Source organism: Apodemus sylvaticus, chromosome 6, assembly GCF_947179515.1.
Source record: "Apodemus sylvaticus chromosome 6, mApoSyl1.1, whole genome shotgun sequence".
Classification (NCBI taxonomy): domain Eukaryota; kingdom Metazoa; phylum Chordata; class Mammalia; order Rodentia; family Muridae; genus Apodemus; species Apodemus sylvaticus.
Genome location: NC_067477.1, coordinates 51,251,646 through 51,265,028, shown reverse-complemented (window position 1 = coordinate 51,265,028; position 13,383 = coordinate 51,251,646). Strand labels below are relative to the sequence as shown.

Sequence of the window (13,383 nt, the reverse complement as noted above, 5' to 3'; positions counted from 1 at the left end):
CACGTTTTTAATTTATTTTTAAATACCCTAATAATAGTCTTAGTTTTTCTTCTCAGTGAACTCAAATTTATAATAAAATTGAATCTATCCTGAGTGTTTTCAATGTTGTCTACTTACTTGTTTTAAATTCTGAACATTCATTTCAAAATTCATGTTTTATGCATGAAAAACTTTGTTTGGAGGCCTCATCCACATATTCCTGGTAGATAGGTAAGGGTCCTGTAGACTGGTTTTAGGGTTTTTTGGTTTTTTGGGTTTTTTTGTTTTTTTGAGACAGGATTTCTCTGTATTGCCCTGACTGTCACTCTGCAGACCAGGCTGGCCTCGAACTTAGAAATCTGCCTGCCTCTGCCTCCCAAGTGCTGGGATTAAAGGTATGCGCCACCACTGCCTGGCTGACGGGTTTTTTGTTTGTTTGTTTAATAATATTGTATGGTAGATTTTGCTTTTAGATTTTTAAATGTTTTCATGTGGTTGTCTTGCCTGTTATATGTGTACACATGTGCCTGCTTGAGGCCCAGAAGACATTGGAGCCCCTGAATTGGAGCTGTGGGCAGTTGTAAACCACAAGGTGGGCGCTGGGAATCAAACTTGACTCCTTTGCAAGAGCAACATGTGCTTCTAACCACTGAGCCATCTGCAGCTCCTAGTTGCCTTTATTTCAGTGTGTGTGTGTGTGTGTGTGTGTGTGTGTGTGCTCCCGTGTCATATTAGGAATGTGTGGTAAACAAGCCCTGTACTACTAAGCTATCTATATCTGCATCTCATTTACTACTTTTAATTCATACTGCAAGGCTAGATTGTGGGTGAATATTTAAAACAAAAGACTAAAGTACTGAAATAAGGTATGTTTAGGAGAAGCTGAGTATGGACAAGTGGTCCATCCCAGAACATCTCTGTATGCCTTTATGAAGCATGAACAAATGGTCCATCCCAGGACATTTCTATGTGCCTTTAAGACACATTTCAGCAAGATGCTCGCTCTCCTGACTTAGGGTTCTGTTTCCAAATGTAAAGTCACTACCTCTTTATTCCGTGCTGTCTTCAGACTTTTATGTAAAGGCTAACAGGCCTGTTCCAAGTTACACCCATGATATCGAAGCATTTGTACATGGTAGACTCACTTTGCAGTCCTTATTACCTATTCAAAATGTCCATAGAAATGTGTGGGTCAAACAGACATGTCTTTCCCCTCTGGCTTCAGTACCAGTGTGTATCGCTTTCTTCCATGTCCTTATCCATCGGTATAAGGTAAGGGATGGTAGCAGCCTACAAGTCTGGTCACTGGCTCTCAGATGGCATGGACTTGACTATAGGTTATCTCTCCTCAGCTGTAGAGCAAGAGCCCCTCAGCCAGGACTCCCATGTACACATGGGAGCTGAGAAACGGCTTCTTGTCAGAGAATAAATTACAGTTAGCTCTAACATTGATATAATGGTTTCTGTTAGAAGGAGTATTATGAGATACCTTTGTTCTTCCCCAGTTTTGGTGGAGGGGTGTTTTGTGTTTCTATCAAGAGGATCTTTTTCTAAGAATTATTCATTTTATATTTTATGTGTATGGGTGTTTTGTCTCCATGTGTGTAAGTGCAGTGTGTGTGTCTGTTGCCATCAGAGGCCACAGAAGGTGCCAGATCTCCTGGAACTGGAGTTACTGATGGTTGTTAGATCCCCGTGTGGGTGCACGAAACCCCATGCAGGTCCTCTGCAGCAAGGGCTCTTAACCCTGGTCTATGATGGAAGCATCAGCAGTTGTGATGGTTCTTGTGACACTTCCAGTATGCGGTGTCCCCTGAGAGCGTCCTTAACCTGGCTTCAGGAGTGTGCTGGGTTTACAGAGAACCCTGACCGTCAGGAAAGGCTGCCCCTTTTCTCCCGCTCTGTGGATGTGGATGGTTCTTTAATGGAAGGGGCTCCACCAGAGTACTTATATTTTTAGTCTGTTAAGCCAGAGGGACCAGACAATAGTTTCTCTCCTCACTTTGGTAGACTCAGGCAGAACAGGAAGTGAGCAGAGGTATGCCACATTTAGTGCAAGTCTCCTGTCAAAGGTGGGTATTAAATTTGGGCCTCTATGCAGATTTTGAATATGTGAGTAACTTGTAGTTACCATCCTCTTCATAAAACCCGATTTTCTTTTAAAACTATCCTTTGTGAACTTTGGTTTCTTTGTCTTGATTTGTTCTGTGGATTTCATACTTTAAAACACTTAATTTTCAGATGTTTTATGTAGTATAATAATGTAAACTGAATGTCCCCAGTCAGATTGTGTGGCCCAGAAAAATGAAATGTGTACTGTTTTTAATCTTTGTAATTTCTTTTTTTTTAATTTATTGATATATTTACTTACATTTCAAATGATTTCCCCTTTTCTGGACCCCCACTCCCCGAAAGTCCCATCAGTCCCCTTCCCTCCCCCTGTTTTCCCACCCAACCCTTCCCACTTCCCTGTTCTGATTTTGTTCTATACTGCTTCACTGAGTCTTTCCAGAACAAGGGGCCACTCCTCCGTTATTCTTGTACCTCATTTGATGTGTGGATTATGTTTTGGGTATTCCAGTTTTCTAGGTTAATATCCACTTATTAGTGAGTGCATACCATGATTCATCTTTTGAGTCTGGGTTACCTCACTTAGTATGATGTTCTCCAGCTCCATCCATTTGCCTAAGAATTTCATGAATTCATTGTTTCTAATGGCTGAATAGTACTCCATTGTGTAGATATACCACATTTTATGCATCCACTCTTCTGTTGAGGGATACCTGGGTTCTTTCCAACTTCTGGCAATTATAAATAGGGCTGCTATGAACATAGTAGAACATGTATCCTTATTACATGCTGGGGAATCTTTTGGGTATATGCCCAGGAGTGGTATAGCAGGATCTTCTGGCAGTGAGGTGCCCAGTGTTCGGAGGAACCGCCAGACTGATTTCCAGAGTGGTTGTACCAATTTGCCACCCCACCAGCAGTGGAGGAGTGTTCCTCTTTCTCCACACCCTCGCCAACACCTGCTGTCTCCTGAATTTTTAATCTTAGCCATTCTGACTGGTGTAAGGTGAAATCTCAGGGTTGTTTTGATTTGCATTTCCCTAATGACTAATGAAGTTGAGCATTTTTTAAGATGTTTCTCTGCCATCCGAAATTCTTCAGGTGAGAATTCTTTGTTTAACTCTGTACCCCATTTTTTAATAGGGTTGTTTGGTTTTCTGGAGTCTAACTTCTTGAGTTCTTTATATATATTGGATATTAGCCCTCTATCTGTTGTAGGATTGGTGAAGATCTTTTCCCAATTTGTTGGTTGCCGATCTGTCCTTTTGATGGTGTCCTTTGCCTTACAGAAACTTTGTAATTTTATGAGGTCCCATTTGTCAATTCTTGATCTTAGAGCATATGCTATTGGTGTTCTGTTCAGAAACTTTCTCCCTGTACCGATGTCCTCAAGGGTCTTCCCCAGTTTCTTTTCTATTAGCTTCAGAGTGTCTGGCTTTATGTGGAGGTCCTTGATCCATTTGGATTTGAGCTTAGTACAAGGAGACAAGGATGGATCAATTCGCATTCTTCTGCATGCTGACCTCCAGTTGAACCAGCACCATTTGTTGAAAAGGCTATCTTTTTTCCATTGGATGTTTTCAGCCCCTTTATCGAGGATCAAGTGGCCATAGGTGTGTGGGTTCATGTAATTTCTTTTTTAAAACTAGCATCTCGCTATATAGCAGTGGTTCTCAATGTTACTAATGCTGTGACCTTTCAATACAGTTCCTCATGCTATTGTGACCCCCAACCATAAAGTTATTTTTATTACTACTTCATAACTGTAATTTTGCTACTGTTAGGAATCATAATGTAAATATCTGTTTTCTACTTCTTTTTTTATTTATTTATTTTTTTTTTTTTGGTTTTTGGATTTGTTTTTTTCGAGACAGGGTTTCTCTGTGTAGCCCTGGCTGTCCTGGAACTCACTCTGTAGACCAGGCTGACCTCGAACTCAGAAATCCGCCTGCCTCTGCCTCCTAGAGTGCTGGGATTACAGGTGTGCACCACCACCGCCCGGCAATATCTGTTTTCTAATGGTTGTAGGTGACCCGTGTGAAAGGGTTGGTGGACCCCAGAGGGTCACACCCACAGCTTGAGAGCCACTGCCATGTAAACTTGTGTGTTGCTACAGACCTGCGACAGTAAGCCTGGCCTAAGTCTCACAGTGTTGGTCACCTACGTCTCATCTTCTTATAAAGACTACCTGAAATTCTTACTGAATGAAAGAAAGCTTAAGGGCCAGCAAGATGGCTCAGTGATTGAAGCTCCTTCCTCGCCCTGATGACCTTAGTTCAATCTCTTGGACCCATGTGGGGGACAGAGAGGAATGACTACCAAAGCTGTGCATGTGTCCCCCAACACAAACACATAAATGCATATAGAAGCTTGAGAGACAGGTTTTTGTATCTTAGAGAAACTAATAAAAGAAATACTGCTTGTACTCCGTGACACATTTTGCTCAGTTCCAAGAGTTTGCTTGAAACAATAGTCGGTGGTTGTTGATTGTAATTTGGAGTGCAGGTTGACCTCATGCTATCATTGTGGTCTGGTTCTTGGTGTTCACGGCATTTTGTTGGCCTGAGAACTGTAGGTTAAATAGTTTTATCTAAAATGCTTGGGACAGGAATGTTTTAGTTAGATTATTTAAATTTCAGAATATTGGTATATAGATAATGTTATCTAGGGATGGTACTCCTGATTAAACATGAAAATCACTATGTGCCACATATACCTTATCTCACAGCTTGGAGATAATTTTATGCAGTATTATTTTAGTCTACAAAAAGTCTGTGGCCACGATATGAGGTCAGATGTGGAATTTTCCATTGTGAGTTGGCTGTCAGATTTTGCTGATTTTTGCAGTGTTTTGGTTGTCAGAGTTTTTAGGTTAGGAAAACTCAGCCTGTGTATAGGCCATGGATGGTTTGACTTTTCTCTGCTTTTCTTCCTTCCTCGACATGAAGAGATGCCTGCTTATTTCATATAACTGCTCTTCCCGTGGCTCAGTAGTATGCTGCCTCTGCTGCTTGAAAATGGTTGTTTTTCAGTGTGGCCTCAGCTGGCTAGGGCAGAGGAGAGCCTCAACTTCTTTCTGTAATGATAAGTCCTTAGGTGAGCTATAGAATGCAAATTATAACCCTCTAAGAAAGAGCTCATGAGTTTCACCCACTTTTAAGAATCGGTTTAATTTTGCAATTATCTGCAGTTCTATCCATCTCATCTTTTGGATAAAGATAAGAATCAGTTAGGCAAGGTCTCTCGCTGACAGGCATTACATTCGTGTGTTTGACTTCCTTCTCTACTAAGGTCACTAGATGAAGCATTATGTTGACCTTTTTATGGGAGGAACTAATGGAATAAGAGCATTTAGCCTGAGTTCTTTTTTGCGAATACAAATTGTGATTATTTCTATGCCTAACTGATATTTTACTGGGGGTGGGGAGAGGCAGAGCTTTGTTTTAATTAGATCCACTGGGTGCCGTGGGTAGGACACAGAATGAGTGCAGTGTGTGTCTTCTCTATATGTACAGGTGAGGTTGCTATTTTTAAAGTCCTGAATTTGGAGTGTTTCTTGCAGTTTCATACCGTGCCTTCTCTCTTATCATGAGCACAGTAGAAACACTGGTGCCCATTTTTAACCCTTCTAAAGTGTGTGCAGACTTACCACAGAATTAAGGACATCAGCTCTCTAAAACGTACATTAGAGGCCAGGGAAAGAAGCCTTCATTCCTTTGGAAAGTTTGTAAAATGCTGAATTCAGAGCTGCAGGTGTAGTGTTCAGAGCACCGAGGGTAATACTTGGGTAGTTCCATCTGGGGAAGGTTATTTGTTGGGACAGGATAGAGTTTAAACTTTGAAGTCAGTTTTAAACAAAGCTGAGCGGCTGGAAGCTGGCATAAGAAGAAACAAGTCTTTCACATTAACTGTTACTGCGGTAGAAAAAAGGAGCTGGCGTTGTTTTCACAGGTGCCTGGACTTTCATTTCTCCTATGTAAGCTACTATGTTTTTATCTTAAATTGTAAATTTTAAGATAAGCATTTGTCAATTCATTTGAAAAACAAGCAGTAATAAACTCAAATATAGCAGGGCTTATGTGTCTGAAATATCCTTCAGCAGATGATACAGAAGGTCAGGAAGAGAGTTCCGGCATTAAACAGCTCATAGCCAAATGGAGAAAATAAGATATTGTAACAATTTAAAATACTCCTTTAAGTATGAAAGATAAAATGTTACTATCGATTGTGGAAAGTGAAGGCATATACAAAGTTACCCATGATCCTGAGCAGCACGACCAGTGTGCTTCTGCATCAAAACATGGAGCATTTGTTCTCAAGCACTGATAAGATGTTGCAAACTGCAGGCTGGGTTAAGTAAGGGAGGAGAGTTTATTGCAGCAGGAGAGGTCAGCAGCTGCTTACACAAGGAATTGAAGCAAGAGCAGATGAGACCAAGGTGGACGGGACAAAATGCTTCCAGAGTTAATAAAGCACCACGGAGCCGCTGCAGTGTTCTCAGACAGCTGGGGAGCGACTGCGCTGCTGGGAATAGTCGCTGGTTTTAAAACCAGGTGGAGGGTGAATTCGAGCAAGCTATTGGAAGAGCCAGAGGCTCAGGAAGAAGCAGGCTGGTTGGTTGTTAGTCTACTTGATTTCAAGGGCTCCTACGCACCTAGGATCAAGCTGGAACTTTATAGAAAGCAGAGGCAAATGAGGCAGTCCCTGGGAGCAAGCCATGTTCAACAGCATAGCAGATGCACAAGCTAGTGGGGCTGGGCAGTGCAGTGGTGTGCGCCTTTAGTTCCAGCACTGGGGAGGCAGAGGCAGGTGGATCTCTTTGAGTTTAAGGCCAGCCTGATATACAATAGTGAGTCTCAGGACAGACGGGGCTATGTATCAAGACCCTGTTTCAAAAAACAAAAAACAAAACATCTTGTGAATCTACTATGCTTGTCACTGAGAAGACAAAAGCTCAGTCCCTATCCATGCTCTTGAGGAAGATGCTGTTCATTGGATATTACACATAAAGAATTAATTACAGTCCAGCTTGGTAAGTAGCACAATCAAGTGTCATCTAGTATTGACAAGGAGAGACATTCCTAACATTTTACCACTGCTGCTGGGGAAAGTGCAGAGGGTGGGTTATACTTGCTGGGCTGGAATATTGTTTAAGTGAATGGTTTAAAGGAATAAAATAAAATGAAAAAAGAAAAACTTAAAGGTGGGGGTGATCTGGGGGGAATTTGAAGGTGAGTATGGTCAAAATATACTAAATGTTCTGAGAATTAAGAAAAACATCTTTTAATAAAGTAGTCGTAGACCGTTTGACCCATAAACAGCTATAACTGTCTCTTTCCCAAACTCTACATAGGTGAAACAATTTGTATAGTTTTATGGTATTCATTCTTCCTGGGCTAATTAGGACATTCCATGGACCTGGATTAAAGATTACGGTTGGTTCTTTTAAACTTTATATCTAACTCCACAGTTTATAAGAAACTAGTCTTTACTGACATGTAAAAAAAAAAAAAAAAAAAAAAAAAGAACCCAAATGGAGACAGTCAAATGTCTTACCACTGCATAGTCATCTTGTAGAACACTGTAATTTATCCATGTGTCTTGAGCCAAGTACACGTATCAGGATGAGGCATGTCTGACTGTGTGGCCATCTTTGGATCTGCCCACAAAGGCTTCTCTCTCTGTCTCAGCTGTTGAGAAAGGCTGTGCTCTGCTTGGGGTCCTCTTAGCTTGCAAGTAAGACATCTAAAATGGGTCACCAGGCATTAAGCTCTAGACTCATAATCTGCAGCCCCAGATTCTCTAACCCCAGAAGACTTGTAAGATGCTTAATTATTAATATTTCTAAAATATTAATTTTATACACAATTTCTAAAATTGTAATAAATACAGATATATCTAAATGAGCACTAAAAATTCTGTATTGAGTCAAGTATAGCAGTGCACACCTTTAATCCTAACACTTGGCAGGCAGACGTAGCTGGATCTCTGTGAGCCTAAGGCCAACCTGGTCTACAGAGTGAGTCCCCGACAGACAGAGTTATATTGAAAGAGGGAAAAAAGTGTTGATTTACTTCACATAAACTGCTTTTAGGTTTTGCATTCCTTAGTCTTATAAACCCAGCAGCAGAGAATGGAAAATATGAATTTTCAGTATTTTAAAGCAAAATTTTGATATTTTGAATGTTCTAAAAGTATATTAAGTTATGTCTCTGAAAGTGTCAAATCTAGAGTCTGATTCTGGCGTCAGCCTAAGTGCACGCCAGACCTAACGACACACTGCAGACCCCTATGATCAAGGAGTCGTCTTGTTTTCAGACTCAAACCAGCTGTTGAAACAATGACATCATAGTATAATGACACAACTGGAAATTCTAAAGTTAAACTTTAAAGCATCAAGCTACATTTAATATAGGCAGAAAAATATATATTGCTCTAATGGTGATTTATTAAGATGTTCTGTTCTTTATGGGTTTTTTTTTTCCTTTTGCTCTATGACAGCTGTAACTGGGTGTGAATGTGTTAGCCTTTTTGTCTGTTAACAGTAATCAAGTGGTACTTTTTAAAATATCCTGTCTAAAAAATTTTCTTTTAAAGTTCTAAAGCTGTGGTTATTTAAAAACTTTCATGAACTTTTAAAAAGCCTTCCCAGAGTGTATATTAGCAAATAGCATTATATAAAATGGTACCTTTTATTGGTGTAATTTTGACTTAAAATCATTACCTATTTGTAGGCCTTCCAGTATAAGGTCATATGTAGCCCAGGCTGAGGGTCTCACAAAGCCCAGGCTGAGGGTCTCACATAGCCCAGGCTGAGGGTCTCATTAGTCCCGGCTAACTCTAACCCCATTCCATCTACTCCTGAGTACCACTGTTTCAGGTTCCATAGCACATGTGGCTTACGCATGCTGGAGATGAAACCCAAGGTTGTGTGTGCTAGACAAGCACTACAAATTAAGCTACATCCATCCCCAACCCTCCTTTGTGCCCTTACTAGTTTCCATGCAAACTCTCATTCTCCTTAAAGAACAGTGCCTTTTGTAGCCCTCCCCCAGGGCCGATACCTGTTGGGATGGCTCCTGTTGAGTACCTAGGAGTAAGAGCTGACTTAATTGAGTGACCTTTCTGTGTTCCAGTAGCATGTATAACACTTCAGATGACCCTGCCTAATACTCACTAAACCCTGTGAGGCCATCTCACTGCTGAGAATAGGCTTCAGAAAATGCATGTGGCTATCTGCAGTCTCTTCCCGTTCCTGCCCTTGCCCTGCATCTCTTTAGATGGGTGAATGCACTGTGCTCTTCCTTCCTTATTTGGCCGTCAGCCCTTTCATATATCCGCTCACTTTGTGAGATCAGAAGGTTGGAGCTTTTGTTTTCTTCACTGCTGTATTCTGCAGTCTAGAGCAATGCCTGGCTCACAGAGGATGCTTATTGGGTGTTTGTGGGAGACCAGAGAGGGGCGGGGAGAGCACAGCTCCTCTGTTCCATTATCCATTATCTTTCCTTCCCTTTACTCCTCCCTGCACAGCAACCTTCAGGGCACAGTCCCAAGCTGGCCTCTTTGGTCCTTAACCGTGACCTGTCCTAAAGGGACTAGTTGGGACTCTTAGGATGTGCAAGCCTGGAGAAGACCTGAGTCCCGTCACCCAAACCCACATAGAGGTAAAGGGCGAGAACCAGCTCCACAGAGTTGTCCTCTTACCTTCACATGTGCACTCTGGCATGTATGTGCCCCTATACATATCATATGCACATGCACACATATGATAAAGTTTTAATAAGGAAAGGAACCAGTGCTTGAAGTGTTCCTCTCCTTAACTGCCACTGTCAGTACACACCACCAACATGAAATTACTTCCAGTTCCTTTTTATTGTAATTAAAGACAGTTGCAAACCAGCTCTACTAATTTTGAATTAGACAAACGTTGAGCAACTTTCTTTTGACAGTCTCTTCCTGAATACTTTCCTGCGACTTTCTCTCTATTCCCGTTTCTTAGCACCTCCAACATTTCCCCACTATGTTCTCATTTCATTTAACCCTCTAAGTGATTGTGGCCTGTTACACTAATCTATCTGTGGCTGACTACTCATTCTGTGTCTTTAAAAACTGCTCTACAGTCTTTGGAAGCTTTATTCCAGTTGCCTGCTGGAAAGGCCATTCACACATCTTGTGGGCATCTCTATTGATAAAGGGATAACAGGTCTGACATCTTTGATCTCTGGACCCTCCATCAGCCTCCCACTCGCGTCTGCTCGGTCCATCAGACCTGCCGTTTGAGCAGCACCACACTCGAGGCTTCCTGCGTGCAGGCTCCCTCCAGACTTGTTGGCTCTTTGATCATTGCTGTGGGCCCCTCCGCTCGTTCTTACTTATATCATTTCTAAAATGCATTTGTTTACGTTAGTATTTTCTTTGAATGTTTTGTGAGTTCTCTATGTCCTTATACAGGGGCTGGCCCTGCCTTCTTCAGCATTTCAGAGCTCACTATTCTTTCAGACCAGTCTGTATTTGGCACCAGAACACAGTGCCCCTTGCACACGAACCTAAATCTGTTCTGTTCTTCTCCTTTCTGTTACTGCCTTCCCAACACTTCTAAGTCCCAGCTCAACAGCTACTTCTCCGTGACTTTAACTGTGCACCCCCATCTGCACTGTGATGCTAGGAACATCTTGAGAATGGGCGTTGCCTTTCATCCTGGTACCTGACCTGCTCTGTGTTGTCTTAGCTCTGGATGCACGGCAGCTTCATACAGCTGTTTACACAGCACACACTTTTCAAAAGCCAGTTCACTGTCGGACTCCGTCATCTGGTTTGTCCCACAGAATCACTATTAGATAAGAAATGGGAGAAAGATCTTTAAAATTTTTTTTGTTAGTATTTAATTATGAGGCAACAAGTATAAGAAATTATAATTTTTGTATCACTTGTTAATCAGAATAAAAGAGGTGATATTGAACAATTTTTATTTAATTTAATTAATTAATTTATTTATTTATTTTGGTTTTTCGAGACAGGGTTTCTCTGTGTAGTCCTGGCTGTCCTGGAACTCACTCTGTAGACCAGGCTGGCCTCGAACTCAGAAATCCGCCTGCCTCTGCCTCCCAAGTGCTGGGATTACAGGCGTGCACCACCACACTCGGAATATTGAACAATTTAATATGTGAATTTAGATTATATAAAGCAATTTTGTTCAGTTTGATAGCTATGTGGCAACACTGTTGTTTTGGATAGGTGAGTAACTCAAGGAATGGAGTGTAGGTTTACGAGTGGAACATCTATCAGCTGTAGACTCCAGCCAGTCCTGGAGTAACTTTATTATAAATTAAACTGTGCTATTGGATGTTTCTTTATTGGATGCTTCTCTTGGATATTTTGTATACTCTAGATCATAGCTTTCTAAAACATTGGTGGATTTTAACTATAATTATATCCTATAAATATCCTTAGATGTGCTTTATTTTGATTTTTATTCTGCCCCTGTAGGTCTAATACTGCGTGCAGTTCGGGGAGTAGAACATCATATAAGTGCTAACTGATAACGTAGTGCTGTTAGGTACACATCAGTGAGCAGTTGTTAACAAATATACCTTGAGCTGAGAGCCCATTTAGTAGAAGGAAGAGGAAAAACAAAGTGCTTTGGCAAAGTTGGACTTGAGTTTGGAATGTTTTCGGTTTTATTTTTAAACAGGCTACTTCAACTCACCATCCTCCTCCTCCAGCTTCCTCAGTGCTGGGGTTAGAGGCCAGCGCCACGCCAGGCTTCAGAAACTTCTCTCCCTTCCCACTGCTTCTTTTTAAGTCGTTCTGTAATCAGTGTACACTCTGACTGCAGCTGTTGCAGTTCCGGTCACGAATGTGCGGTGAGAGTGATATCAGGGTCTCTTTGGAGACAGTGGCTGGGTCTCTGGGCACTCACTGCAGTGGGCTTTTGTGGTTTGATGATGTCGACAATGCTGAGCTCCTCTGTGAGGTCATTTTCCATGGGCTCTGCAAGGTGGGTTCTGTTCTATTTAACACAAAAACACTGAACTTGGAGTGCTGAGTGGTGATTCACCCCAAGTGACAAGAGCAGGCACCAGACTCACTCTGGCAGTCTGACTTAGCATCTGTACAGCAGTTTTGTAGTAACCGTTCTGACAGTTTCGTACATAGCTGTGACAATTCCCGTCACCCTGTAATCCCCCTTCTATTCCTGCTGACTCCTTTCTTCTCAACTCGCTTCCCTCTGTTTGAACTTAGTGGGGAAAAATCCCAGTCTTGTGTTCCATAATTTGCATTGCCTGATCTTGTGTAAAATGTTGCCTTCAAGATATCCATGGTAAAGGGAAATTCTAAGCAACTTGAGAAAGACATTTCCTTGTGTGTGATGCTCACTCTCGGGATCTCCATGCTGTCTGTGTGGGAAGGGCAGAGCACGTGTGCAGCCAGCCGCTGTCTGATGCCTCTCTCCTTTGTGCAGGTGGCCTGGCAGATCCGCTCCTCATTGCACACGTGTCACCCGCTAGGATGTCTGTGACGCTCCCCTCTGCGAACCTCGAGGACTGCTCTCAGTCCCTGAGCACCAGCTCCATGCATGGCGGCGCGGACTCCTCAGGGACGGACACCTTCTGAGCAAGAGGGGAGGCAGCACAGGTTCATGAAGACACGTCACGCTGGCTGCAGACCATGTCTGTACAATATTGGCCTTGGACATATTTTTAAACATTTCTAATATTTTATTAAGATGAAAGTGTCCTTTGAATATTTAGTAAGGCTTTTGAATAAAGTAGATATAACATCCTAAGTCTGGCTGTGAGTTTCTTAGAAGCCTGGAGTACCGGGGAGCAGTGGAAAGGGCATAGCTTTACCCTGAGGATTTATGGGTTATTCCTTCTAACATTTCTGTAACCACGTAATCAAGAGTAATTCAGATCTCTCCACAGGGCCTAGATGAAGTCATGACACGTTTGTATATTGTACTGTGTAGTATAAAAAGAATTTTAAAGTGTGTACATATTGATACAGAATTCCTCTCAAAAGAAGAAACCTAGCTTTTCTGAGTAAAAACACAGTCTTCAACTTCCTGTCCCTGCGATATACTTGGACATTCCTTTTTAAAATGGTGACTGCTCCTGACCAGACTCATTCCTCAGCTAACCACTGCAAATCCTTTTGGAATAAGAAAAAAGCTGCTAAGTTTTGTCTCCTGGGCATGGAGCTGATGGCTGGGGAGCAGGAGTCAGGGGTGCCCACGGTCAGCGGTACCTTATCGCTTGTGGCAGGGAAGGCGACGAGGAAGCTGATTCCGCTTGTGGCCTGTGTGGCGGCTCTCTACACTTTATAGCGTTCAGG

General features: G+C 42.0%; 1 protein-coding gene across 3 annotated transcripts in view; it reads left to right on the top strand.

Annotated features, from left to right (window-relative positions):
* Positions 1 to 12,835, top strand: part of Kiaa0586 (KIAA0586 ortholog) — a 95,691-nt gene extending 82,856 nt beyond the window's left edge. For all 3 annotated transcript variants that reach the window (XM_052185691.1, XM_052185690.1, XM_052185692.1), the window contains one exon: positions 12,512 to 12,835. In XM_052185691.1, coding sequence (XP_052041651.1) covers positions 12,512 to 12,663 — 152 coding nt within the window. In that variant the 3' untranslated portion in view covers positions 12,664 to 12,835. The remainder of the gene's footprint in view (positions 1 to 12,511) is intronic.
* The last annotated feature ends 548 nt before the right edge of the window (positions 12,836 to 13,383 follow it).